Genomic DNA, 26,425 nt, shown 5'->3' with positions numbered 1-26,425 from the left:
ATGAGGTTTTTTGGAACCTTTATATTAAACTTATAAAAACCTATGCTTGCTGTCACTTGGCCACCTAACTCACTCGTGGACGTGCTGGGCCATGAACCTGAGATCATTCAGATGTTTTGGTTTATTGAAATAAACTCACCAATGGCTCTACTTAAAAACATCAAATAAAGTCTAGTGGCACTAAAATCAGGTATTCATGTACGCAGTTCCACCATTTGTGGGCATTCTAAAACTTCAAAGTAAAAAAGCAAGCATTAAATTCCCAGTTCCCACCACATGAGTGGGTTTTACATGCACAGATTGTGCCTCACTTGTGACAGATAAGTGCAAGGAATCCCTTTCTGATTTTCTGACAGGAGTCAAAAAGGAAAATTTGAGTGTAAACTTATGTTCATGACTGAATTTACTTTTGTGACTCAGCCTCATGTGGTTGGTATATCCATTGAAATAAAAGTTTTGCAGTATGCAAGGCTTCTTGTAAGTGGATGAAATCAAAAAAATCTTAATCTATCCACATCAGAATCTTGCCATTGCATAATAAGTGCAGCTATTTTCCATCAGTCCCACATAATAAAAAAGCAATGAAAAACATGTTTTAAGCCTAGGGAATTACTTTCATATGTTTATGCATGAGTTGTTCCCATAGTCACCAAGAGTCCATAATGCTACAGAGTTCTTAAGGACATAGGTGAGGCACTCTAGAGGATGTATTTGTTCAGGTTAATTCCTTTTTTTTACATTAATGCCTCTTTTCATTGAATTTTTTGTCTATATGTTTTCCTACATAGAGATATTTAGTTATTCTGACATTTCAGAATCCATCAGTTAAATGGTTCCTGATGACCTCTTGTTAGTTGTAGACAATCTTTGTGTATGTTGTAACTAAACAATTGATGTCCAGGAATGCAATTAAACACATTAATTGGAGTAACCATGTTTCACATAATCAAGAACGATCTACAGCATTTGGAGAGGAATAAATAATGCTAAATGTTCTTTTCCTGCAGGTATAGTCTTGGATGGTAGACAAAGGAGGAGGTGGAACAGTTCTTAATTTAAATATTCAGGCACATGGCTTATGTTGATGTATGTTTTTTTTCTCAAGTTAACATGTGCAAGATTGTAACTTCTTCCATTATGAGTTAACACTGGTTTCTGAAGAATTATGAATTTGTACAGGTTTCAATATTTTATTGAGTTATGTCTGATCAAGCCACCCTGATAGCCAGTCAGATATAAAGCTAATAGGCTCTCTTTCCACCTGAGGTGGATAATCTGTTGTGGGTGCAGAAGCAAAGTGTAAACGTTTTAAGTGTTCGTAGCAAAGGAGAGAATTTATGATTATTTTGTATCACTACTTAACTATCTGTGCATTTCTGTGTAAGAATAAGGCAGTTTATTTGTTGCCTTTTGCTTAGCTCCACCAATTATCATTACAGGGTAGTCACTAACTAGCTGACAACAACTTTCTGAAGTTTTCTAAATTGGTAATCTCCATTCTATAAATGCTCCTCCTCTTTCATTTCAGCTGATAAGTAATAAACCTATCATGGCCACTAGCCCTGCTCCCTTTATTTGTGTCAAAAAGTCTATTATATTGAACTAATGTTCCAGAGCAGAGTATTTACATCATGGTAGGCCTTTCATCTTGTTCTTTTAGAGCAGAGACAGTCTAAATATGGGTAACTGAATCAATATCCTTTACATTACACAGCACAACATGTTTTCCAGCTATTTTCTTGAGTTTAGTATTCCACTTCCTATAATTGGTGGTCAATTTTTAATTTGATAGTCCCTTGAGTGTTATGTATGGCTAGCAGTGAAAGCCGCTACTATGAATAACAGATTTTAAATCTGGTTACTCACTGGGATGACGTAGAAACAGAGGAAACTAAAATGTGTTTGCCATGTCTTAATTGGATCTCAGGCTCTTCTGACAAGGCTCTTTTGGAGTGCTGTGCTGGTTGTCTGCTCCAGTGAAGAGGAAAGGGCACAGCTTAGGGAAGGGAAAAGAGAAAAGGCACAGAAGGCGGTGGGGGTGGTTGTCTGGAAGCTGTATTTTCTTTACATTTTGAATATGTAGGAGAGGTAGTGTTATGTATGGCTTCCCCATGACCCATTTCCCCTATTGAACCAGTAACAAGGCCAAATGATTTTGGAGGCCATACATACCCTTAAATTATTAATGGATAAAAAGTGAAAAGAAGGGATGTTTTTCACCCTTGGTTTCTATGTGACATCGCAGGCAGTTCGGGCTTCACTCTTAATGTTTATTTGGTGTCACTCTGAACCCTTGGTGAAAAACATCCCCGTTATTCCCTGTCATCCCTGGACAATTCTCTAAGTTCTTGGAACCTGAATTAGATACATTTGTACATCCATTGCATTCAAATAGTAACTCAGGCAAAAAAGCATTATAGTTAAAATGTTAATTAATTTCTGACTAATTAGAAAAATGGAAACAAGATCTTGGCCGAAACAAATAGAGTTGCTCAAGATTGATGCGTTTATAAAATGTTGTGAATGGAATGCATTAAGGGACGTTTTAAGGCAGGCGAGGTTAGTTGATGATGCTGTCAAAATTAGCATACCTGGCTCGATATAGTGTTCTGTAATGAGTTTTCTATTATTCAGGATAATTTGACCATGGGGTTTTACTCTTTGCAAGTCTTTTTGGTATGTCTGTTTCCCTTTTAAGGGGAGTCAACTCAAATTTGGTAAGGGCAACAGCTAATGAATGGTTGATGAATGTGGGGTATTTTGCCCTTAGCCTATCTGCTGTTGAGTGTGTGAATGCAGAAATCATATCAGCCATTCAGATTCAGGTAATATGTATGCATGTGATTGAATAAACGTCTGTAATATCTTTACCTGCAGGTTTTGTCATAACATGTGTGCTCTGCCTGGAATGAGATCAAATATAATGTAGAGTAAAAAAGCGTTAACATTTTTTGAGAGTGAGTAGGTGGGAAATCATTCTTCCAAAATTATTTTTATCTGCTTCACTAACAGGCAATACATACTATAACAACTACAATACATGGATAATCTTCAAAACATCACCGCTATAACTCTGCACACAACACCTCCCTAGCCATACCACATCACACTCAAAATACAACTCCATCCATGCCATAACGTTTCAACACACCATCTGACATATCCTTCCTATACCATGCCATGCCTAATAAAAATGCAAAAACAACAGTTGTTGGAAAGAATGCAGAACAATGTCATACATTCACCACAGTAGATGCAGATCTGGGCCTAAATCCATCCTTTTTTTGCTCACCATGCCATTCCAGTTTGAACCCAGCCATATGCAAATCAGTCTTGACCCTGTGCCTCATGCCAAGCCAGGTCCTCCCTGGATTGGAAACAAGCATCCTAGGACCGGTTTCGGGGTCACACCCCGCTTCTGCCAGGATAGCTTGATTCCAGTGGCATGGAGAGCACGGGACCCACGTCTGGGCATACCCGTCCCACTCGTGGTGACAAATGCAAAAACAACAGTTGATGGACAAAATGCAGAACAATGTCATACATTCACCCCAGTACAGAGACCTGGGCCTAAATCCATCACTTTTTTGCTCTTCCATCATCTCGTTGTGTTTGCTTTGTTCGCCCTAAGTTGGCAGGGTGTTCCCAGACATGGGTCCCTTGCTCACTTTGCCACTGGATTCAAGCTAGCCTGGCTGATTATGGCTGATTAGCCAGAAACCGGACCCAGGAGGCTTGTTTCTGGTCCAGGGGAGACATGGCTTAGCAGTTCGGGCTGGACTGTTCCCATGAGGCACAGGGTCTGACTGATTTCCATATGGCCATGTCTGAACTGGGGTGGTGGAGTGAGCTAAAGAATGATGATGGATTAAACCCAGATCTGTGACTGGGGGTGAGTGTCTGAAAAGTTTCAACGCTCAATCCATCATCTCCTTGTGTTTGCTTTGTTCGCCCTAAGTTGGCAGGGTATGCCCAGAAGTGGGTCCATTGCTCACTTTGCCACTGGATTCAAGCTAGCCTGGCTGATGACGGCTGATTTGCCAGAAATCGGTCCCAGGATGCTTGTTTCCGGTCCAGGGAAGACATAGCTTAGCAGTTCGGGCTGGACTGTTCCAATGAGGCACAGGGTCAGACTGATTTGCATATGGTCATGTCTGAGCTGGGGTGGCAGAGTGAGCTAAAGAATGATGATGGATTAAACTCAGATCTGTGACTGGGGGTGAGTGTCTGAAAAGTTTCAGCGCTCTGTCCATCATCTCCTTGTGTTTGCTTTGTTCGCTCCAAGTTGGCAGGGTGTGCCCAGACGTGGGTCCCTTGCTCACTTTGCCACTGGATTCAAGCTAGCCTGACTGATGATGGCTGATTAGCCAGAAACCGGTCCCAGGATGCTTGTTTCCAGTCCAGGGAAGACATGGCTTAGCAGTTCGGGCTGGACTGTTCACGCAGCAGAGGTGGATGCGCCGGCTCCGATCTGTAGGGGGAGGATGCGATGACTTTGGCTTTCGTTGTGTAGGTTTCTTAGGGGGAAGCTTCACGCACAGGTACGATGCGACGATCTTTGATGCAGAGCGAAGCGCGGTGCAGCACTGACTTTTGGCGCTGCAACCCTCGATGCATCGCGGTGCGCGGCGTTGACTTCTGGCGCCGCAACCCTCGATGCGTCACGGGACGGGACTCTGCGTCGACACACGCAGCGACTGGGTACTTTCACGCACCGGCAGTGGTGCGGCCCGCAAACTGGTTCTGCGATGACCCTCGCAGCGTCGGGAATCTTCACGCACCGGGACGATGCTCGACGCACTCGGCGATGCGGGGACTCCGGGTGCTGCGATGACGCCGCGATGAAATTCTCCTCGCACTCTCGTTCTTGCGACTCGCAATCGGATGATGCGTTGGGTACCAGTTACTCTTTTTCACGCTTCTGCTTCCCAGCTCCCGAACACAGCAAAACGACCTCCTGAGGCCCCAAGGCTGGGCAAGCACTCCAAGGCAGGTCAGAACTCCCTCAGCAGAGTTCCAGGGGAGCTGGTGGTGTAGTCCTTTTGTTCCTGGGACTTCTTAACAGGGAGCCAGCTCTTCTCAGGCCCTTGGAGATCAGAATCAAAAGAAGGGGACACAGCAAAGTCCTTCCCCTCTCCTTGGCAGCAAGGCAAAACAGCAAGCAGGCAGTCTTCTCCTCTTCAGTTCTTTTCAGCTTTCTCCTTGGTAGAGGTTCCTTCTTAGTTCCAAAGTGATCTAAAGTTTTAGGGGTCTGGGGTCCTCTTCTTATACCCCTCCAAGTCTTTGTCTCTCTTTGTTTCAGTGGGAGGATTCCCCTGCTCAAACCGGTTCCTGGGTGTGCTCTGCCCTGGAGCACCTGGTTCCTTTCAGAGTGAGGGGCAGGGTCGTTAGACGCTCAGCAGGAGGTGGCGCCTTCTTTGTGCTGGCAGAGGCAGAGTCCTCAGCCTGGCCAGCAGGGGGTGGAGCCAGCATTGTGCTGGCAGAGGCAGCCCTACTCAAACCCAAGGGCTACTCCTCCCACCCATCTAAAGCAGATCTCCCTATTCACCCTGCTGCTGACTCATCCAGACTCCTGGAGCCACTCAGCCCATCACATGACACCAGTCAGCCAATCTGCACACAGGCACACAGGAAGGTTAAACAGGAGAATAGCTACTTTCTAAAAAGTGCTATTCTCACACAGTGAATTTAAAAACCATCTTGCTAAAAAGATGTATAATTAAATCTGAACACAAAGATACCAAACTTGGATTTTCTATCTTGCCTTTAGGGGAAGATAGGCATGTAAACAGCCTCCCCCATTCTGTCCTATGGGCAAGAAGCCTCTCAGCAGTGAAAAACGAAAATGGCTGTAATTCACTACCAGGGCATGTTACACACCTCAGTACATGCCCTACCTTTCAGATACACTGCACCCAGCCCAGGGGGGTACCTAGGGCCACCATAGGGATGCCTGACATGTACAGAAAGGGAAGGATAAGGCCTGGTCAGTGGTTGCACTGGCCAGGTCGACATGGCAGTCCTGGACTGCACATAGGCACTGCAAGCAGGCCTAAGACATCATTTTAGGGCTACTCCTGTGGGTGGCACAATCAGTGCTGCAGCCCACTAGTAGCATATGAATCACCAGCCCTGACACACTCAGTGCACTTTACTAGGGGCTAACAGGTGAAACAAATATACCAATCATGGATAACCAATCAATATAACAATTTACCAAGGGAGCACTTGCACTTTGACACTGATCAGCAGTGGCAAAGTGCCCAAAGCATCTAAACCAGCAAAAACGAAATCCAGCATAGCATCAAAAATACAGGTGGTAGAGGCAAAGAAGTCAGGGGTAACCACGTCAAAGATGCCAGGTCTAACACATGTATATCACATTTCAACTATAAAAACTTTGGCAGAACACACCTCACACTTTTGTACATAATCACATATGTTAATGGTAAGTCAGAAGCTCAGACCTCTCATGGGAGGTCCAGTGGTGGTAGCCTGCATTGAGAAGGTAGCAATAATGAGAACTGTAACACGTGAGTACAAGTGATACACACAAGATCAATGGAGACGAGATAAGAGTACATATTAATGATGTATATATAAAAAGCATGGAATGTTGGAGAGTGGTTTATTAGAAGTGATAATTAGGGACCTACCACTAGTAATAATGCCACAAACACATTAAAAGGTTCAGTCAAGGTCTCAAAAAATTATTCCCCCATCAACCCTTGGTAGCTGGCAATGAGCAGGCAGGTTTAATCTAGGAGACAGACGAGTAAGGCATTGGAAAACACCAATATATTAAATAAGTATGACACAATACGTTATACAAATCAAACATCACAGTTATGAAAAGAGGTTATTTTTTTAACAAACAGACACCAAAAATGACACAAAAATCCAATGTAGGGAACCAGAGATTTGAATTTTTAAAGAAAAAACACTTTTTGATGCTTAAAAACCAATAGCGGAAACTTGGGACATATGGTCGCACTTGACAGGGACAAAGTCAAAGTTTGAGGCTGACCACGATGGTGCCCTGGTTGGATACACTAAGCGGGAAGTCTTGGTTAAAATTTTAGCTTTGCACTAGGAAATATTGCAGGAGAATTTTCTCTCCCACTCATGCGAGGCTCTTCTTCAAATTGGATCCGCATCAAAGTCGTCGGCTTGATTCTTTGTGAGGGGTCGTGAAATCCTGGAAGCCTTGAGCTCCAGGACTTTTAGCTGGACAAACTTGAAATTCAGGTCGAGTCATGGTTCATCGTCCCCAGCTTGACACTCGATGTCAGGTCAGTCACCTGCTGGATCGTTTTTCAAAAGTTGTTCCAAACATATCCAAACTTCTGGAACTTATTCCTGAAGTTCCTCTTGAGAGTTCAAAGTGTCCAAAACACCATCCTAGAGTCTAGAAACTCATAGATGGTCCTTGGGATGTTGGAACTACAATTCCCAAAATGCACCCGGCCAGCCCCTTAAAAATACACTGGACCCACTTCAAGATAGGGACTTCTTGTTGGAGATGATGCTGGTGGGCTCCGTTAACTTGTAGCTTTCAGTAAGTCCACTTCTTAATTCTTGAGAACCCAGGCAAAGTTCTTAGGGCAGTAGTACCAAATTGTGCAGCAGGCGCAGTCCTTTAGAGTGCAGTTCTTTGGGTGCAAATCAAGGGTTCACTAGGGCAGTCCTTCTTCTCCTTTTTCTTTCAGGCAGTGGATCTGAGTTGCTTGGCAACTCTCCCATAGTTCTTCAGTGTTCCTGGGCATCAAGCAGCGGGACACCCCTGACCAATGGGATGCAGGGTGCCACGCTCAGATATGACCACTTCCTCCAAAGTTTGGCATATTCTTGTCCCAGAAAGCACTATTCTTCCAAAATAGAGAACCTTTCTCCTGAAGAATTAGATATGGCTAAACAAACCCAATGGTGTGACTAAGATTCTCTAACACTCCCCTTGCAGCCCCTTCACTAATCCAGTTACAGGGGCTCCTGTGTGGCTGGGGTGCTGGATATGGGAGTGAGACTTTGCTGTCCTAAAGTGTCATTCTCCTGTTTGTCTCCTCCACCCACATCCTGCCTTTTGCCTCTGCAGCTGCAGTTCTTCACCCAAAGGAATTCCTGTGTCTCTCTAACAGGCCACTTCACACCTCATTAAAACAGCTTGACTCAGCCTGGCATAGACTGGCCAATCAAGGGAGAATAGCTGGAAGGTTGGATTTTGGCTTACAGAAAATAAAGTTATATAACTTCTATTCTGTAATAGTTATTATAAATTTAACAGCAGCAAGTTGTTGGATTTATCATAACTATCATTTTGAATCATTGAAAGACATTTCTAGCTTGCGCCTGTCAATATTTATACTTAAAAAAAATATTCCCATGTTAGCCTCTGGAGCTAGTTTTCTACAATGGGGAACAATGGAATTTGTGTTTTTTTCCTCATCAGGGCCTATAAAATATTTGTTATAATATACTTGCTTATAGTTACAAGGCACCCTGCCCTTTGTGTACCTAGGGAACACCTTAGGCGTGACTTATAAGTGAGAAATATGGTGATTTGATACTTTCAAAGTACCTTTAACTCCAAAGACGAATTTGAACATAATTTCAATTTAAAAGCAGCTTGCAAGGTAGGGCTGGCTTTTAAAATGACATCCAGCACCCCAGTATTGCACACTCCAGTGCAGGAAATCTACTGGGCCACTAAACCTCCCTGTCCAATACATACTAGGGGCTTACAGGTAAGTTGTCAGCACCAATTTTAATTATACCTAAATATTACAGTGTACTTTCTAATGAGAACAAAGACCCTGGGTCTGGTTAGCAGAGCCCAGGGCACAATCAGACTCAGAAAACCACCACCTAGTTGTCAAAATGGGCTCAACAAGTGGGGGGACACTGCAAACAGGTTCTGGTTTCTCACAAATGGGTTGTGGAATTTTGTGCAAACCTAGCATGACCTACTAACATCCAAATAATATCAAGTCATGTTGGAAATTGTGATCTGTGTGCTTTTAAAACAACAGAACAGGAAAGCTTGCTTCTGTTAATGTCTAGAGTCAACACAATACTTGATGAAATATTCGTAGCATAAACCTACTTTCTTGGTCACACATCCAAGAATGTAAGGTTGAAGTTGTAAACCCTATTTCAGTTTAGCAAAATGACAATTTTGTAAATCATACTCTGCATCACCACAACCACAAAGGCCAAACTACCAAATCAGTGAACAGTATGCCTCTATTCTACATACTGTCTTTCCTTACCACTGTTAAGTGTCTTTGTAATGATTCATAAAGGTTGGGAAAGTGAGAGAGACACATGACTACTCACTTAGAAATATTGCAATAATGCTATGATTCCAGTTGATTCTCTGCTTTTAGAACTCTATATCAAACCTGCATTGCAAATTTCCTATTTCCTCTGCAAATTCAGTGCATCAGGTAGCCACAGTGAGCGGCTAATATGAAATCGCAATACTCTTTTAAAACCTTCTGTAAGAAACCAATCTTTCAAAGAGGCTACTTGATCTCCAATGACCGGATTGAACTGGACATTGACATTGACAGTGATGCTGGCTTTTGACCTACTACCTATTTTAGTGATACTATGAGTTGTTGTTTTATTACAATGCCAAAATACATATAATATTATCACAGTGTTTAGAACCTGGAAAACAAGTGGCATGGCCAGTTGCAAGTATTGAAAGACATAGCACATCCTACAGATGTCATAAAATGCATGTGACTGGCGTCTTTGTCCAAATAAGGCCATAAGCACTTATGGTCATCATAAGGGACGGGGTGGCCTTGCTGTAGTAACTCTGCAGCCCTGATAGCGGTAAAGCGTAAACTTTGCTATACAAGGCCACTGAATGTTAAAGCCACAGTAGAGAGTGTACTGTCATTTAGGTGGAAGTGGTGTTATGGATCATTGCTTAGAACCAACTCAACATCTCTATCTGGAGGGTAGAAAACATGTGTTATTTAAAAAGATGTTACCCACTAAATAATTGCACAGGACTAAGACCAATAGACCTAATTCTGTGCATCCTTAGCTGCACATTTGACTAACCCTATCATGTTATTAACTGTGTGTGCCCTTTCTAAAATGCTGGCCAACCTCAACTACTCTTATGAATTAAGGGAGACAATTGCAAATGTGTGAAAATAAATACAAAGGTATTGCTTTTATTACCATAAAGCAGTCTGAAACTTTTATAAAATGTCAGCACATTTTTCACATTGAAAAGTGGAAGTGGAAGGAAGAACTATGTGGATGTAATTTACAGCAGGGCTTAGCCTTCAGAGTGGCTTTCTTACACAAATATCTACGTAGTGTGCTTTTTTCTGTGCTAGGCCTGAATGCAGTGTTTTTAAAGCAAGCAAAACACTGTCCCTCAGTTCACTTCAGAGCTGAGGAATCACAGTGAGTTAAATAATGCATCATGCGACACTTAAAGAAAAATCTAGTTGTGTGGCAGGACTTGTTTCAAAACTATAAAATGTTGGTGCCTTTAGCCGTTAAGAAAATAGCAAACTAGAGTGGAAGCTCTTTATGAGAATTAATCTATGACACACGTGGGTTTAGTATGAATCCGTAGTCCTTGGCAGCAATAAAACGACTTAAAGATTTGGTAAACTAAAAAGTATGGGATAGCAGGATCCCTTAAACGTAAAAGACATTTAATAATCCTTTACAAGATATAGTATTTGGCAGGATACCTTCTCTACCAAGAACTCAAGATACAATTCAGAAAGTGTTTTCTATCAGCAGTTATCCCTAACTTCTAAATCATGTTTGAAGCACATCCAAATTTCTAAGAGAAACATACACTTGTTCCTGAAAAAGATTTGTGAGTCAGACCCTTAATATCTTAAGTTTCTGTACAGTTGTTTGAGATTGTGCTGCTTTACAGCTCAATCGTGACAGGTGATATTTGATTTCAATCAAATCAATGGGGACATAATAAACCTACTCTGTGTCCACTTTGCTATGTTAAATTAGAGAGAAATGCAAAACTTCCATAAGTAACCTAGGCTATTTTTTTTGCACTGAATCTCTGTGGCTCAACTTTAGTGTATGAAGCCATTTTTTTTGTGTTCAGATTCATATAGCGCGAACTCGACGAGAAGGTATTGGACGCTTTACATGAGCACCAGTTACGTTACACAAGGACATATTCGCTTTTTTTTTTTTGTAGGCATGCAGAGATTACGTGATTTGCCCAGAATCACAGGATGTGGAGTCGACCCCGAGGCTCGAACCTTGGTTTCCCAGCTCCAAAGTCAGCAGTCTAGCCGTGAGACCACATCCTCTCCCATGTCAAATTCACGCTGCTGGTGAGAGCACTCCGTATCTATACGCAATAAATTATTACTGACCGCCAAGTTGAGAGTTGTTTTGAGAGTCATACAATTGCTATATCTAGGGGCTTTTATTCCATGGAAGTGTGTTCTGCTAGAAGATGAGCCTTTGATTGTCTATCAGAATGAGGTAAAATCATCACAGGGAGGTGAAGCAGAGCTTTTTGTGATTCCTTTAAGAAATACACTTATAGCCTATACGATTATGCAACAAAAGGGAACAGAAAGAGGCCGCTGTTTCACTAGAACATAAAAGTGAATGAATACATCACTAATTTACAGGATATACATTATATATTTCTTTTGTGTTATATCATATATAATGTCATGGTAAATTATAGCTTTCATGAATGTCGAAAATTCGTTAATGTTAATTTCATGCCACTACTCTTCCCAGATCAAAGCATCCATTTGAGAGTCTTATACAGGGTTTGTGATTTTCTATTTTGAGAATTTAAATATGAAGGATACCTGTTGCATGGAGTAGCATGTATTTGTATTTTGCAATTACATGTTGGATATACTGTGTTTCATAGATCATTCTTTTGGAGCAAATCTGCCTATTGCCTATTACCAGTGTTATACTAAATTCGACAACTGGATCTAATGGCTGAGCTGTAAATGATGTTGACATGGGTGTAAGTATTCAGGACCGTTCATTTCCCCCAAAAGATGACAATGTTGGAGGGAGTCTCTATCATGGGTCTGTCATTCAGGAGGTTGTTCAAGTTCCGCTTGTGCTGTATCACATTCTGATTTAAATCATATATGCCATAAAATGAGTCTGGCAATTCTACTGCACTTTTCCCCTGCAGCAACCACATTCAGTCAGAATGATGTGTCCAGATCCTGTTTCACCCTATCGTACAGTGATCAATTGAAATGAATAATGGATGTCCTCGGATTTTCTGTTATTTTGTACTGCTGTGTGCATCCTTTATTTCTCCTGAAAGCGTGAACCACATTAAAGGCTGATGATACCTGACATGCATTGCAGAGCATCATTGGCATGAAAAAAAAATATGTTGTGGAATTGTTATGCATTCAATACTCCACGATGAAGACAAACTCAAAATTATGATGTACTTGAAATATGTTAACATAATGTTGTCTATGTTAGAGAGAGAGCCTAATAAATGGCTCCAATTGTTAATTTCAATTTCATGATCTATATTGACAATTTTTTACATAGTCAAAAAACGAGCATATCCATTAGAAACAAATCTAATGAACATTGTTTTCTGGCTTAACACTTATGAGAAAATGACTCTTTTTGCATGGTCACCTCAATTTAATTTGGACTGATGCTGATGGTTGATAAACTCTGCAGACTCGGACACTGCTGTCCAGGCCCCAATATATGTGCTCTGACCACTAAAACATTGTAACATTTTTTAACTCCTATTTGGAATAGTTAACTTCTCAGTAAGGCCATAGTAGATGGTTCAGAAAATACACCAATTACATGGAAAATTTCAATGTCACCTGTGGACTGCAACAGACGCTGTGCCATCTGCCAGACCGACAATGAAAAATGGCTTCAGGCCTACCTGTATAGCCTGGCCCCTAAAGCTTTTATACTAGCACATAAACCTGTCAGAATAACCCTTTTTGATGGAAAGGAAACCTACTTTTAAAATATTAAATATTGTACACCTAAGAAGGACGTGTAGCTCACAAGTTATTGTGCCTTGCATTTCAAAGTGGTAAAATCAAGAATTTCCTTTTGACATGTATTTACAGTGACTAGCTCACAAACGCTCTTTTCACTATTGTTGGAAATGGCCATTTTGCAAGGTTACCCCAAATGTTTTGCTTTCCTCCTCCTCTTTTTCTGACCTTGTCTTTGTTGGCATTAGGATTCTGGGCACTTTACCACTGTTAACCAGTGCTAAAGTGCATATGCTCTGTACTCTACATTGGCTTACACATAATTGGCATATTTAAATAACTTATAAGTCCCAAGTAGAGTGCACTATATGTGGCCAGGGCCTGTAAATTAAATGCTACTAGATGACTTGCAGCCATTTGTGCCACCCAGACAATAGCCCTTTAAACATGGCTCGGGCATTTTACTGCAGAGCCTGTGTGTGCAGTTTTAAACTGCCATTTCAACCTGGCAAATCAACTTAAATGCCATGCTTAAACCTTCCTTTTCATTGTATGTAAGTAGTCCCATGGGCAGGGTGCAGTGCATTTCAAAAGTAGGACATGCACCTTTAAGTTTTACGTGTCCTTGAGGTGAAGTACTCTTAAATATCTCTGCAATAGGTTAACATCAGGACTGCCTTAAACATCTTTCAAGTGTCATTTCCAATTAGCTGCAGATAGAAATTTGGAGTTTAGTGATTCTGGGCTCACAATTTAAAATCACAAGGTATAGTGAAATCGGATTTTAGAAAGTTGGCATTTTCTTACTTAAACCATACTGTGACTCTGCCTATCTCTGAATACACGTCTGGGTTGGGTGAAAGCTGAGCTCTGTGAATTCCCTCTAGACAGTCACACACAAAGGGAGCTGAGGTGTGTCATGCATATCCTGATGGCCCATCACCAGGCTGATGGATCTTCTTGAGCTAGAGTAAGTGGGAGGAGGTGATGCTTGAACCTGAATAGGGCTGTGCCTGCCCCCACATAGAGAGCTGCATACTCCCAGGTAGTGTGTCAGGAGCCAGGGACGGAAGGGCAGGGGCCTTGTGAGGTTCAAAGATCTCTTTGAAGTTTGCCTACTTCAAAGACTAACCGTCGTATAAGTACTGGGCCCATGACACCATGTACTCAAATCACTTTGGGGTCATAAGGAGACTCTTCCAAGAAGAGGAGCTGTGCTACAGGAGGGACTGCTACTTTGCTAACTACTTTGCCGTGTTGGCATACTGCCTGCAGATTCTATTTTCATATCTCATTGTGAAGTCTTTTTGATGGTGTTTTCACTGTGTTACTGTAGTCATGAATGCACAACTGTTTTACACATTGCCTCTTATGTTAAGCCTGACTGCTCAGTGCCAAGATCTACCAGAGGGTGAGCATGGATTGATTTAAGTGTGTGATTGACTTACCGTGACTAAAGGTCCCTACTTGGACAGGCTGCATACTTCTGCCAACTTGAGACCCAATTTCTAACAAGAGCTCCGGCTTTCATATCAGATAAATTAGATTTCAGTACAAAATCATAGCTCTACTAACTCTGCTTTAGGAAAAGCTACTAGAAAAATTCAAACACTACGTTGGATGTTTATTATAGATCAAATCCAATGGTGGAGTGGGATTTTTAATAAATATATAGTAAAAGTATGTTTTAAATTATGACTTTGAAAGTCTGAGGTCCTAATTGGCTAATTAGCATTAGCCTGCTGCCAGATGGCCCAATCATAACCAATGAAGTGGGAAAACTGCTTCCAGGTAGGGCATCTAGGCCAGGGAGTAGTTCAATAACGGCATTAACTTGAAAGGGATCTAGGTGAAGCCTGCCCTTAAATAATTAAATGTAAAGGTAGAACTGGAAAAGAGGAGCCTTTTGCTCCATAGGCCCTCTGTAGCCAGTTCAGTACCAGCCCAGGGAGAATGGGAGCTGGTCCCAAAACAAGTGTGGTATAGCTGAGGAGGGACTGCTCATTTCCATAACCCTTGAGTCTTCCCCTGCTGGCACACAACCACTTTTCAGGGCAAGAGAGATCCTGCTGATTTACCTCAGAATAGTCTACTGTAGGATAATTGTCATTAAGTCAAAAAGGATGTGGTACAAAAGTAGGAAGGGTTGCTCTTTGGAACTTTTTTCCTATTGGTTAGGCAGTGTTTAGGAGTCAAACCAACTCACTGGCTAGTGACACTTACAAAGCTGGCAACTCACCTAAAGTTCATCGGAACATTCTCTGGACCTGTTGAATAACAGAAGAGGACTTGACCTGCTGTTTGAGACTTGCGTGGGAACCTGATGGGCTGGGCCTGCTCCCACTTGTACTCATTTGTTTATTCTTGGTGTATTCAACCCAGGCTCCTGCAATCACATCTAGGTTTCAGTCAATCACAAACAGTGATTACTGATTGCCACTTTACATTTTCTTAGTACTTTATGAAATCTGTAAAACAAATCATATTGGTGGTTCCCCTTATTGGATTTTGTTTTCTTTTGTGTCAAATTACTCATGACAGTTTTCTCTACAATTCCAAATTAGTTGTGGGATTTTTAGTGAATTGTGTTTGGAAATTTTACCTGTTTTGAAACTGCTAAATACCTTCCACATTTTTCTAAGTTAAGCCTATCTGCTGTGTGCCATATCTACGAGGGGGTTGAACCCAGGTTTAAATCTTGTAACTGTGTTATACCATAAAAAGTGTGTGGCCTTATTCCTTGTGGTGGGCTACCATTCACCCCAATTTCTAATCCACTTTCTAACAGAACACATTTAAAGGGAGTCCATCAATTCTGTTATGCCCACGGGCACTAATAATAAAAGATTTAATGGAAGTACAAAATGTTTAAATAAAGGGTTACTGCTCTAGGATGAGTAGTTCACTACCAACATAATATTCTGGGAACTCTAAATTGATCACAGATGGGTATTTAATTGTGTCATTACCTTGGAATCACGTACAATACCAGCCATTTATTAATATATTGTATGCCCTATTTTGTACTACACTCACCATAAAGCTTCAGATAATCTCAGCTTTTCGATTGTACATAGGGCTAGACATATTCCCTGAATATAAAAGATTTAAACCTTTCATAGTTAAAATATAATCAACAGGATGCCAAACAATGCTGTAGGGGCAATTCTTCATGACTTTTCAGGTGGTAACTTATGGCATATGGCATGTGCTAACTCAAGATGCATAACAATACTGTTCAAATTGTGAACAGAGATGATCACTTCAATATGAATGGTCCACATTAAAATTGTGTCCTTAACATAGTAACAACATGATCCGCCTCCTTCTGTGATTAATAGGATAGGCTGAATTAGATGCTACAAAGACAACAAAACTGATATTGCCTCAGAGGTCATCTATGAGAACAGCAACAGTCACACTAAAAAAGCTTTTATAAGGTACTCCATGCATCTGTTAGCAGTAGAGTGATGACCACATGCATATCATATTTAACAAGTATGGCTATAGTATTTGCAAACGAACTGATGTCTAATATAATAACTAATATGCCTATTTTTGGATATATATTGCAATAATCTTGCCATCATACCTATAGATCATATTGTCAATACAAATGTTTATCATGACATTTATGGAATGCTGTAAACACTTACAATGTTTAGTTCTAGGTAGTCGCCAAGTCCACTAGAACTATCCACTCGGACCAACACAGCTTCTTTTTGGCTGGTGCTGAATCCTATAGCCAACCTGTCAGCACGTGTGCTGGGCCGATCATTTGGGGGCCATGTATATGTAATTTGTCCTCCGCCTTTGGTAAAAATATATGTTGTTCCGGCTGAAAAAATCAAAGGAGATTGAGTTAGTGAGAAATTGACATTCTCTTCATTTATAAAGTAAATTACAAGAATTCGCTATGACAAGACGTTATAGACAGACTATGGAACAGTGAAAATCAGATATGCAAATATTTACAGTATTGTTGTTCCATATCTTTTCCCACAGTTCCCCACTATATATGCCACAGTCTGATATATATTAGATGCATATTATCACCTCCTTTCATTTAAATCTTAAGCTTAGTATCCAGTAGGGACAAATGTACTTTTACACTTCTTTGTACATGACTTCCAGAAGGGCTGCGGCTCACATCCAACCATTTACTCCAAGTTAGGGGGATGTAGAGCACCATGGGGCTGCCCTTTTGTGTGGGTAGAATGAGCAACTGTCTAACTCCCCTCTAAGCGCATACTTTCCTGTTGCCTCTGCCACCTTAATTTCCTCTTCTTCTGACACAGTGAGAGCTGCAGTTGTTGTGCCTTGCCCAACACCATGCAGTCTCTGGAAGAGGCTGTTTGGGGTGTTAAATGTTGAGTAAGGAGCTAGAGATGACCAAAAAGAGCACTCAGGGCTCTTAGACAGCTAATACTTGCTATCTGACTCTTTTAGTACTACACTCCCTTTCTAAATACCAGTGGGTTGCACAGACAGGCATAAAGTATACAACAGGAATTTGCAATGATGCTGCTCATGATTACTACTGATCAATGTCATCAGTATCTGTGCAGCAGGATGCCTGGTTATTAAATCCTTATTGCGTCTGCTGGAAGCGGTGCGATATATTTAAACTTCAGTGTTCGATCCTGCTCTACAAAATAACACAACAACATTGACCTTGAGTGAGCAGAATGTTCCATCTATAGATGAAAATGTTCATGCGTTCAGGGTATGCACACATTTACCCTGACATATGAGAATTGTAGCTGTGAAAAAGAATTACTATTAGATTTTTCATTAAAGAGGAAGCATATAACCACATGGACACTTCAAACAGGACTAAAATGCAGGTTCACAGTAATTAACTTGATTTGATGAACACTGTTCCTCTAATGGGAAACCTATAGAAAACCTATAAAGTGTTTTATGGTTGAAGCAATCTTCGAACATGTCAGTGTGAGGTCCGCATAGCTCAGCCCTATTGCCAAAACAGCTGACGCGCATGCCACCTCTACACTGCTCTGTTCTGTATTTTCTAGGCAACTCACAGATTTGCAGGGAATATTTCTAGGACAGCAGAACTCTTCTAGTACATTTCAAACAGCCCTTTGATCCAGACTCCCCTAGCTCCAGGAGCTGTCCTGGGGACAAAGAGTCATGTCTGAAGTAAGTACAATGCACCAGAATGTAGGGCATCTTCTTTGTATATGTTCCCAGATACTTTTTTCTTAGCATTAGGCCAAGTAAGGCTCTTAAAAGATGAAGGAGCACACCATTGTTATGTGACTAAAAAGAAATGTGCAAAAAAACTTCAATAGATACCATCACCCCTTTTACGTGAGAGTCATGACTTGCCTTTGCTTAGTGACAATAACATTCCTTCAAAGGGCTTATTAAGATTTTTGGCATAGCGGTGTTGTAGTGGTGCAAACAGGGGTAGCATGGCAGTGCAAACCACCACACCACTTCTCCACTGAAGGTCACCGCTGCCCACTTGCCAAATTACGACTTTAGAGTAGTCTGGCAGGTGGGCGGCGTGGCGGTCCCATGGCGGTGCCTTTGAAAAAGACACCACAATGGGACAACACAACAAGGTTCCTGCACGGCATAGACTTGAAAGTCCATGCTGTGCAGGAACCTATGTGCATGCACAGAGGGGGCACATGTTATGCCCACTGAGTGCATTCACATGCATTAGGACTGCTGTGCCACCTCCTGGGAATGGCGGTTCCCTGGCGGCATTCCCTGGGTGATCCAGCTGCCCAAGTTGTAATCAGGCAGTTGGACCGGCGGTGCAGTGGTGGCAGGACTACCGCAGCCACACCACCGCGAGTCTGACAGTCCTCAGACCTCCAGACTCTTAGTCAGGCCCAAAGTGGTTTATGTTCTAAAAACCAAGAAGAACAGGCAACAATTGTAGTGCAGAGGAGCTGCTCTCCCCTGCAAACTCCACTCACTAGCCCATATATTCAGACAACTCGAAAAGGATGTCAACACCATCTCCTAACTCTTTATCAGGAAGTCGTGATAGGTGGGGTCTCACAGCAACTGGTGAAAATCACATTAGATATCAGGAATTTATAAAGAAATGTTCAAGTAGCACTAGTGAAACATCTTCCCCTAATTCCTGATTACTGTGATTGCCCCGATCGATTGAGTTATGAGTTGGGCACTATAGCCTTTCCTGAAGACCCTAAAAATGTGGGGTAAACTGACTTTCCTGGCAGAACAGTGAATCAGGTATGAACAACCTTTGGCAACCCATGCATCTAATTAAGTAACTAGTTTGCTCATTATGTACTAAATATCCCTTGTCTCAACAGTAATACAATTAAAATAGATACCAAAAATTAGTTTTTAAATTTGAGTGTTTCAGATAAAATTACGTCTGTGATATAATTGTGATGATGATTCACTTCCCAAATCTGAGGTTTCTATTAAAATGATGTTTACTTTTTACTCAAAGGTGACATCATATTGGCAGCTAAATCTCCCAGAATTTCAACACTACTAACTGAAAGTAGAAACTGAAGGAATGAAACCTTGTACCTCACAGGAATATCTGTTCCTTGACAGCAGGGCAGGCTGCTATTTTAATACCAGTGTCTTTTAAAGAATGAGGTGTTAATTGGATGACAAGCCTCAGTGGAGTCTAAAGTCTGGATAGGATAAGCCAGACCCACACCGATAAGAACTCCAGTGAGAGATACACATACTTTTCTTACAAATGTCATTGGCCTGGAACCTTTTTGGGAAGCCTCAGGCCAAACAATCCTACAAAAAATCTAAATAAAAAAGATAGTTCCACGCGGAGCTTAACTTCCCCACAACCAATAGGATTCCACTCTTCTTACTTGATATATATCTATATATAGAGAGAGAGAGAGAACAAGAGAGAGGGAGAGAGAGGGAGAGGGAGAGAGAGGGAGAGAGAGAGAGAGAAAGAGAGAGAGAAAAAATCGGCACTCCTGCAACCACTTCTCAAAAGCGATAGCAGAACAAATTAATCCCTTACACTCAGTGGCGACACCTTCATTAAGGCGGAGGAGCGTCGCCCCACTGCTCTCTGAGCAGTAGTGCTAGAAAACTAAAATAATAATAACTAGCATTATTATAATTTTAATTTTCCTTTCCTGGTGCGGGGCGGGCTGAACTGCCAGAACAGGACATAGGAGGAGCGGTTTGCCCACTCCAAGGTACGCAATAATGCTTTGACTGGCCTTCTCGGGCCAGCCAAACCTTCATGTGCACTGTGCATGTTCTGCACCCAGACTGCATTACAGCCTGGTTGCGCAACATGCCCCAGGCTCCCATTCCCTGCCTGAGCACCATTCCATGGTGCTCAGACCAATCTCAGCGCTGCATTGCAGTGTTGTGATTGGCAAGGGGAGTCAGGAGCCTGGTTGCTTTCTGTTCCTGCTTCCAGGAGCAAGAAGCGGCAATGGCGGCGAACGGACCGACAGGAGGCAGCCAGCCAGGTGGCTGCCCTGAAAGTATTTTTTGTGGTGTTTTTCAATTCACAACCCTCCCCACCGCCCGCCACCCCTGGTAAATAGCGGCCGCCACTGCTTACACTCCTACTACAGAAAAGATAGACTAGCACAATAAAGCCCATGGGCTAAAAGAAGAAAATAGAAGAAAGCCAAGTCTTAGGGGAAGCATTATTCCTAATCCACATTGATCTGAATACCCTGACACATATAGGGACCTGAACTGTAGGAAAATTAACATAATTTGCCTAGTCATAACTAATAAAAGATAATATGGATTTACGAGAAATGAGTTCTGAAGGTCAATCACTAGGCTAATCGGGATTTTAGGCTTGTGGGTTTAAGGGAAATGGGCATTTGAAAACTGGCTTATTTGTTTACCCTTCCTTTGTCAAAGATGAATCCGATACATTGCCATTTCACTTGCCATTTTACCACGATTTAAAGTTAACCAGAGTGCTTCGAAGAATCGTTAGTGCTAGTTTTTAATTTATAGCCATTTAAATATGTGTTGAAGTTGAGTATTTCACAGTTAGAATCACATCTCCAGTTTGCACAACTACCCCATGATCAACACCTGTGTGCATCAGTAAGAAACAAAGCATGTCCTTTCTGTAGAAAGCATGACATTTAATTGCTGATTTCTAAATACTGACCTCTGATGTAACGAAGTAAAAGGGCCATGTTTTATGCAACCTCAAGCTTTAAATCAACAAAATGTATTTTCATAGATCCAGGAGGCTTTCAACCAATCATAGCATCCCACTACAGAATCATTTAATTGTGCATGTGAAAAAGCCGAAAGGGTGCATAGTGCACAGTAAACAAAATAAAACATATTGTAGCTACCAAGTTCCCCAGGTCCATGCCTAATGTGCTGCTCCAGGCCAGGTTTTTTTCCTTTGAATTCTGGGGCTTGTAGTCCTGTTTTTAAATTGATTGCACCAAAATGCAAGTGCCAGAAGTCTGAGAAAGATCCTGGACTGGAGCAGCACATCACGCATGGACCTGGGAAACCTGGCAGCTATGTATGATATTTAAGGGTTTTCCTTTTGATATAATGATAACTTTAATGGAAATAAAATAAAAACCCGGTATGAGCCTAGCATCACATTCACAATAGTACGTTTTAGCGTGTTCATGTAATATCGTAATAAATCTAATCACACTGTAATTAATTGACAGAAGGCCTTGAATTACATGGCGATAGCTTAAAATAGTTTATAAATTGTTGAATGCACAAATATATTCCTTCACTGTAGGGTCTTATTCATGGTTAACAGTGTGTGGCCATCAAATCACTATGAAAATTGATTATGACATTGCCTTACAAATGCGGCTGTAATGGCTATAACAGGTGGTTTTTCAGATATGGTCTGATCATTTATGCATGTTTTGCTACCTCTGGAAGAAGAACACTCAAAAAAGGTACTTAGAAGAAAAAGTATTTGTAGTGCAAATATGGTTCTGTATTTGCATTCCAGACTTCAGGCAAACACTCTCTGTTTGAACTTATCTTTGTAGCGCACACTGAATGCTAATTCAAAACAGGAACGCACACAATTTCTGCACAGAACAGGAATTTAAAAATCTGCTTCTCGTGTTCTTGCTAACTATTCTAAAATTGACTTTCTGAAACCGAAACACTTTGCTGGCAGGCTTCTAGGTGATCGCTACCATACATGGTTTCTGGGCAGATCTCTTCAAGACTCTAGCTGATGCTCCTTGTCTCTGACGAGTTCTAAATTTACTTTTCAGTAAGTCTGAATTCATAGACCCTGACTTTGAACTCACTGTTCAAAGTCAGGGTCCCCTGTCAGTCTGTGGAAACATATTTATTCACCAAAAACAACAGGTGCCTGGTTTCAAATTTCCAAATGATTGTAATTGCTAATTAGTAGGATGGTGTCACAAAAACTGATGTCTTGGAAGTCACAGATGTAAAAAGTAGACTACATAGAGAATCGACAAACAACCTCAACTGAAATTAAAAAACGCTGCACAGGTAGAGAGACATCATCACATAAATCTATAATCATGTGCATATACTGGAGTTCTCAAAACGTGTATTCAAGTTGACAAGATTTGAAATTCAGTTTAAACTCAATATTGCAATGTCAGTGTTACAATATTCTATGGTAATATGTTACTCTGAAGTTGATGAAGCCAAGACAACAAGTCATGTAGGATAATATCTAGCAGCAATTCACCTTGAAGCTGGCACAAGAGATTCCAGACATTTAATGGTAAATGCTCCCAAAACACAATACACAAAAGTATTTGCACATCAAATTTGAATTTAGGTGTGAAAATGTCTTTGTTTATGAAGGAAAACACGTTTGGGATTCACAAAACGTGAATTTGTTCTTGTATTATTATCATAGTATGATGGAATAATATGTGAGAGCAGGTCTGCTCAAAGTGGAGGGTTAAGGCCATTCTGGGGAGTAACTGCATTCTAGAGGGAGAGCCACCCACAAATAGGTGAGTTTCTGGACAATTTGTCCGGTGCATGCCCTTCTCATATACAGTTAGAAATGTACTTCTGCAAGGTCGAAAGTAAGTGGAATGGGGAAGAACACCTCTAAAAGTGGAGGTGGTCTAGGGTTTCTCCCAAGGCAAAAATATATAATGAAACAAAAGAAGATTTTAATGTGAAAATGCTATTTAGCATTATATTTTAGTATTTATGAATGTTGAACAATATATTTGTGTACATACAGTTACCAGGGCCGGACTGGCCGTAGCTGGCACCGGGCAATCCCCCGTTGCGCCGCACAGGTGGGGGCCGGTTTTGGGCCCCTGGGGGCCGTTTTTGTTACAGGGCCGTTCTTGAAGCATAGCTGCAAAATCAGCCCAGTAACAAAATCGGCCGAAAACCGGCCCTGGCACAGAGCTCGGCAGCACCCGAGGGGGCCGGCCGAGCAATTTGCCAGGGCCGGTTGTGGTTCCCAGTCCGGCCCTGACAGTTACTATAGTTTCTCTATGAATTCTTAATATTATATTATGTTTATTCCAAACATTGGGATACGTCTATAGAAATACATTTTATTTGTTTCTTTCTAAATAAACCCATCACATTGTGTGATTGGCAGCCACATAATGGAGTGGTGTGGCTCACTGGTTAGAGGCAGCAGAACCGGAAGCAGAGGACGGCCTGGGACCAGGGTTCAATTCCCGACACGGCAGGGTCATGGACCAGGGCCAGCGGACTTGATAATTCTCGCTTCGGTGCCTATTCTAACCAGGAATCACACTCGGCAACTCTGGGCATTAGCTTGCCTCATCTCCACAACGGTCCCCCACATTCGCCGGGGATGCCTGGTTTCACCTTGGAGATACCCTGGAGGGTCCAACCTACAGGGATAGCCAGGACGGGTTCCCCAGCGGTCTACAGCGCCACGATGCCTCAGGGCAGCAGTGCGCTTTACAAGACATTTACATTTACATCACATGAACTGAAGTACAAAAACATTAACAGAAACCCCATCCTTGAGACCCCCTTCAACAGGTTCTGTATGCACCCCTATATTGTGAGGACAGCTCAGGTTGATGAGGTCAGCATATTATCTAGGGGGTGAAAGTGGATATTACACTAAGCATGTGCTAGGTATATTTGATGTGCTTTAGGAAAGGAATTACAAAGCATTACTGTCAGATACCTCTGGTCATACAACATATCAAATATACTTCACATCTATACATTATCAAAACGGCTGATTTCCAATTGCTGTGCCGAGAATGCATTACAGGACATATAAATAATAATAGCAAAATTGTGTGATGACCTTAAATTATATTACTTTCTGCATAGAACTGTTTTCTGAAATGCCTGCATTGATTTGAACAGCCTTGCCTCACTGTGGAGAACTCAGGTCTCTCCTGCAGTTCTATGAGTGTTCACCATCAGATATGTTTTAAAAATCTGGTAAACCACCTTTTCCACAGCAATGAATTCATAAGCTCCATCTTAGAGTAGTTTCTGCATAGGCGTAGTAGGATTTGATTACTTAGACTACTTCCATTCATTCTGCCACTTTTTGATAATTGTCTCTACATAAATCTGAAAGCCAATGATGCCCATTGAAGTGATCATAGGTGCACAGAAGGCAGTTAGTAACCTTTTATCTATTGTCATTTTTATGGGTTTGTGCATCTGATTTACTGCTTACCACTGAATTGAGGACAAGCACACTATGGGTGGCTTAACTGTAACATGGCATGGGGATTTCTATTCTATTTCTATTAAGAAAAGATCACAATCACCTACTTTCAAGAATGTCACCATATATGTTTGACCATTTTTATTTGCTTAGCACTCTCTACTGGGTGAGAGGGGAACCTCAGCTTTATGTAGCTAGTGTGCTACCCAAAATTCAGGGGAAGGTTTTAGAAAAGAGGTAGTATGGTAGTCTTGTAAAGTAGCAGAAGTATTGGTCAATGTCATACTCTATTTTGTATGCCACTATTTTTCACTTCAAATAAATAACACTAATTGCCATAAAGCATATAAGGGAGACAGAGAGGATAAGGGAGGGATCACTCAATAATCAAGGGCCTCAAACCTTATCCTTACAAAACAAGTGTGCAAAGACATAAACTAAGGCAACAACCTCAAATATGTCAAACTAGTCCAAGAGGTCCCATTCGGAGCGTTGTGGGGATCCCTGAGTGTCTACTGTTCAGGACTCAATTTGTTTCTCTCTGGCAAATGTTTTATGTGGGGGTTCATTCTGCAGTAGGTGTAGTGGGCCCTGAAAATCATGGGACCCATGTCAAAGAGACCTGATTTCCCTCTGCTTGTTTTGGGCGGACCTGGTGACGCATCTCCTGTTATAAACAAGTTTAAAGTCCCTACATTTCCACCAAAGCATGGTCTCACAGATTTGAGTTGAAATATTCACACAAATCATGCTGGTCCCTCAAAGAATCTCTGGACATTCATCCCAGGGAGCAGAAGAAGCACTTAACACGAGCTAAGTACACAAATTCACTGACCGACTGTAAAATAAAGAAAAACAATGTTTAATAAATCGAATAAATGGACTCTAACCCATCAAATTACTAACTAATTAAGGTAATCTGTTTAGTATCACAATGATGCAGCGACATTTACTGCTCATGAAATGTTAGCTTGATGTGCCTTAAAGTGGGTCACCTGATACTCAGGCAAAAATCTTGCCCCAAGCCTTGTATCAGTCCTGCAGCGCTTATCTACATAAAATGCCTTTCGGAATACGCTTCTCCATACACAACTTGGAAGAATAAATGAAGTCAGATGAAATAAGCTCAATCCATCATGGTTAGTTAGTTTGGACAAATATGCATCCCCGTGGTGACTTCTTTTATACAAAGAGTCCAGGAACGGTCATCGCTTCAATTATCCGCTTTCGTGAGGCTGCTTCAATCCGAGTAATAAAAGAGCCTCGAATTAAAATACTAGTGAAATCATACAACCGCCTATATCGTGTGTTCGATTATTCCACGCGCTGGTGGAAAGACAACACGTCCGCCTACCAGCCGCGGTCGGTAGTAGGAGTAACTGCAGGGCGGTGATGTGGGGAGGGGTAGGGGCAGGGTGGGGGGTAGTAAACTATGGATTACGGAGGTTTACAGGTAAGTTAACATATAAATTAATAAAACGAATTTCGTTGCGTGCACAGCATCGCATTTGGGAATGCAGTGCACGCAACAAAGTTCGTTTTATTAATTTATATGTTAACTTACCTGTAAACCTCCGTAATCCATAGTTTACTACCCCCCACCCTGCCCCTCCCCCTCCCCACATCACCGCCCTGCAGTTACTCCTACTACCGACCGCGGCTGCCGCCTACAAGCCAAAGTGTGAAAAATAAATATGTGCATTGAGTGGACATTTAAAAAAAAATACCCCACCTTTTTACCCTTTCAAATTTTCCCCATAGTGTTTCCAAAAGCATACACGAGGTAGTAATCAAAAGG

The 26,425-nt window shown here is 41.6% G+C and overlaps 1 protein-coding gene across 9 annotated transcripts in view; it reads right to left on the bottom strand.

Annotated features, from left to right (window-relative positions):
* Positions 1-26,425, bottom strand: part of NRXN1 (neurexin 1) — a 1,628,124-nt gene that overhangs the window by 280,057 nt on the left and 1,321,642 nt on the right. For all 9 annotated transcript variants that reach the window (XM_085612721.1, XM_085612723.1, XM_085612729.1 and 6 more), the window contains one exon: positions 16,634-16,815. In XM_085612721.1, the coding sequence (XP_085468847.1) occupies positions 16,634-16,815 (182 nt within the window). The remainder of the gene's footprint in view (positions 1-16,633; positions 16,816-26,425) is intronic.

Source organism: Triturus cristatus, chromosome 6 (assembly GCF_964204655.1).
Source record: "Triturus cristatus chromosome 6, aTriCri1.1, whole genome shotgun sequence".
Lineage (NCBI taxonomy): Eukaryota > Metazoa > Chordata > Amphibia > Caudata > Salamandridae > Triturus > Triturus cristatus.
This window is presented reverse-complemented; position numbering and strand designations above follow the sequence as displayed.